General features: G+C 49.2%; 1 protein-coding gene across 1 annotated transcript in view; it reads left to right on the top strand.

The window, feature by feature from the left end:
* Positions 1–3959, top strand: part of LOC122544393 (actin-like protein 6B) — a 60513-nt gene that overhangs the window by 47592 nt on the left and 8962 nt on the right. The window contains exon 10 of the mRNA XM_043683639.1: positions 1421–1535. Within this exon, the coding sequence (XP_043539574.1) occupies positions 1421–1535 (115 nt within the window). The remainder of the gene's footprint in view (positions 1–1420; positions 1536–3959) is intronic.

Below are 3959 nucleotides of genomic sequence, written 5' to 3'. Positions count from 1 at the left end.
GTGTTGCTGAACAAAGAGACCTTGGAGTGCAGGTTCATAGCTCCTTGAAAGTGGAGTCGCAGGTAGATAGGATAGTGAAGAAGGCGTTTGGTATGCTTTCCTTTATTGGTCAGAGTATTGAGTACAGGAGTTGGGAGGTCATGTTGCGGCTGTACAGGACATTGGTTAGGCCACTGTTGGAATATTGCATGCAATTCTGGTCTCCTTCCTATCGGAAAGATGTTGCGAAACTTGAAAGGGTTCAGAAAAGATTTACAAGCATGTTGCCAGGGTTGGAGAATTTGAGCTAAAGGGAGAGGCTGAACAGGCTGGGGCTGTTTTCCCTGGAGCGTTGGAGGCTGAGGGGTGACCTTATAGAGGTCTACAAAATTATGAGGGGCGTGGATAGGATAAGTCCAGAACTAGAGGGCATAGGTTTAGGGTGAGAGGGGAAAGATATAAAAGAGACCTAAGGGGCAACGTTTTCACGCAAAGTGTGGTACGTGTATGGAATGAACTGCCAGAGGAAGTGGTGGAGGCTGGTACAATTGCAACATTTAAGAGGCATTTGGATGGGTATATGAATAGGAAGGGTTTGGAGGGATATGGGCCGGGTGCTGGCAGATGGGATTAGATTGGGTTGGGATATCTGGTTGGCATGGACAGGTTGGACTGAAAGGCCTGTTTCCATGCTGTACATCACTATGACTCACCCATGCCAGCCAGATATCCTAAATTAATCTAGTGTCATTTGCCAGCTTTTAGCCCATATTCCTCTAAACCCTTCCTATTCATATACCCATCCAGATGCCTTTTAAATGTTGTAATTGTACCAGCCTCCACCACTTCCTCTGGCAGCTCATTTATTATATACACCACCCTCTTTCAAGTCTTTCCCCTCTCATTGGATACCTATGACCTCTAGTTTTGGACTCCCTTACCCTGAGAAAAGACCTTAAATATTTATCCTATCCTTGCCCAGCTTGATTTTATAAACCTCTATAAGGTCACCTCTCAGCCTCCGATGTTTCAGGGAAAACAGCCCCAGCCTCTCCCTATAGCTCAAACCCTCCAACCCCGGCAACATCCTTGTCAATCTTTCGGGTCCTTTCAAGTTTAACAGTTTCTTTCCTGTAGCAGGGAGACCTGAATTGACTGCAGCCTTCCATAAGTGCCTTGTATATCAATGTCCTGTAGAGCTGCAACATGACCACCCAACTCCTACACTCGATGCACTGACCAATAGAGGCAAGCATACCAAACCTTTTCTTCATCACCCCGACTCAACTTTGACTCAACTTTCAAAGCACCATGTACTTGTGTCCCAAGGCCCTACCATTAAGTGTGATGGATTCCACCCCTGTGTGGGACATGTCTCAATGAACCAGCCATTCTGCTGTAATCATGTTGCTTCCTAAATCTCATATTTCCTTTATCAAAGGGTCGCTGCTCAAATGCCCACCATCCATTACGAGATGCCCAATGGCTACAACTGCGACTACGGGGCTGAGAGACTGCGGATACCTGAGGGCCTATTTGATCCCTCCAATGTCAAGGTATGAGTGTGGGATTAAGGCTGTGTTGCACTTGGTCACTGCCAGCCTGTTAAACCTGTGCAGGGAATCAGACTGCTTGTATCCCAGGGCATGTAGCCCGATTGTGAACTGACAAATACTAGAACCCAGGCCAGCATGGTGGCTCAGTGGTTGGCACTGCTGTCTCACAGCGTCAGAGACCCGGGTTCAGTTCCGCCCTCGGGTCTCCTCGTGTCTGCGTGGGTTTCCTCCCAAAGATGTGCAGGTAGGGTGAAATGGCCATGCCAAATTGCCGTATCTTGCCGAAGGATGTGCAGGCGCTAGGTGGGTTAACTAGGAGAAAGTGAGGGCTGCAGATGCCGGAGATCAGGGTGGAGAATGTGGCGCTGGGAAAGCACAGCCGGTCAGGCAGCGTCCGAGGAGCAGGAGATTCGATGTTTTGGGGAAGAGCCCTTCGTCAGGCTGGATTGGCCGTGGGGTAGGGGGTGGGTTTGGATGGGTTGTGTGGACTAGGTGGGCCGAATGGCCTGCTTCCACACTGTAGGGATGCCGTGATTTCGATGACTCCAACCCATTAGTAGCTTTGAACAATTGCTACAGCTAATTATTCATAAGCAAATTTTCCCTGGCTTTGCAATATACCATGTAATAGTCTGTTTCATATTCTGCTGTCTGTCCCTGTGTGACTTGTCCACTAGAGGCAACAGATTTAATCTGTTGAAGGTTAAGGTCACCGTGAGTGGAGTTGCCCTTAACCCTGAAGGTCAGTTAGAGACTAATTATTAGTTTCAGATGCTGCTTTTTCATTGTCAGTTACCAACCCCTGCACTGCAGATGTATTGATACGATAATTGAGTCAGTCTGGCACACTAGTGACATATATGTGTTATAATTTCAAATGGGATGGAGGTGCCAGAGCTCTCACATGAGCAGATCTATTTTCTCAAGTTCTTGCTCACTAAGGCAGGAGTGGATGTGGGCCCCTCAGCTCCAGAGGCAGCAAGAGGCCAAAGGCTGTTCCACTAACAGCTGACTAATTCATCCTGGTCGAACCTCGGGCTCTGGACAGTTCCACTCCCAGGTCGTGGTCCTGCACGGAATGGAAACGTGACATCTGTACTTGAACAGGGCCTAGCTTTCCAACAAGTGTACACAAACAGCCTCGGAGTCTTAAGCTTTGTTAAAAGGATCCACAGAAGTGAAGCTTTTCACCTTATACCCATTAGCACTGGGGACCATGACACCAGACTTGGGGAAATACAGTGAACGATTCTGAAACGAAACTCCACAGAGGCTGATATCCCATCATCAAGTCGCCCTTTATCTACAGAGTGGTGGAGAGTGCTTGACACTGAGCCAAGCTGCCTCAGAGTCAGCTCACAGAGTGGGAACAGAACCTCCTATTTGTTTATTTTTCTTATTTTTTTACCCCACACTACCACCGAACTGCGGTGTTGCTTATTTTCCCCCTGCATCCATGTCGTGTGTGTGTGCAGGTGACAGACAGTGAGGAACAACAAGTGTGTAAATTTTTATTTATATCCCATCACCAGGAAGAAAGGAAACACCCGAGTGGCCAGTGACAAGCAGTGCCCTTCACATCAACTGCGGCACCCACCTCTCCCTGAACAACTCCAGGATGTTGGTGGACACCGCGTGCTCCTTCTCCAAGGACACCCAGGCCCTAACGTAACTGCGGAAGAGGGGCAGGCAGTCGGCCCTAATGACCCCCTCCACGACCTGTTTATGGCTAGTTTGGCCAGGCCCAGGAGCAGACCCACGAGGAGGTCTTCGGACCTGCCCTCCCTCCCTCGCACCGGGTGCCCGAAGATCAGGAGCGTGGGACTGAAGTGCAACCAAAAACAGAGGAAATTTTTTAAGAAAATCAAAATGGGAGTGCAAACACCCACACCCAATATACACGTGGTCCACGGACTCCATAGCGCCACAGAACAAGCAGTTGGGCTGGGAGTCCGTGAACCATCGCAATCTGCAGGACATTCCTATTTGTATCTGTCAGCCAGGGCTCCCTGATTGGATCAGATTAATAGCCCCAATCAGGGAACTCATGTTCTATCAGGTACATCTGGCTGATTGGACGCACTAAGGTAAAAACAATGACTGCAGATGCTGGAAACCAGATTCTGGATCAGTGGTGCTGGAAGAGCACAGCAGTTCAGGCAGCATCCGAGGACAGGCAAAATCCGAGGACAGGCAAAATCGACGTTTCGGGCAAAAGCCCTTCATCAGGAATAAAGGCAGAGAGCCTGAAGCGTGGAGACATAAGCTAGAGGAGGGTGGGGTTGGGCAGAAAGTAGCATAGAGTACAATAGCCCACCTCATCCTAGTTTCTAACCTCCAGCTCAACACTGTCCCCTTGACTTGTCCGGACTTGTCCGACCTGCCTAGCTCCTTTTCCACCTATCCACTCCACCCTCTCCTCCC

The sequence above is a fragment of the Chiloscyllium plagiosum genome, chromosome 48, assembly GCF_004010195.1.
Source record: "Chiloscyllium plagiosum isolate BGI_BamShark_2017 chromosome 48, ASM401019v2, whole genome shotgun sequence".
Taxonomy (NCBI): Eukaryota; Metazoa; Chordata; class Chondrichthyes; order Orectolobiformes; family Hemiscylliidae; genus Chiloscyllium; species Chiloscyllium plagiosum.
Note: the sequence above shows the minus strand (reverse complement) of the source record. Positions and strands in the feature narration are given on the sequence as shown.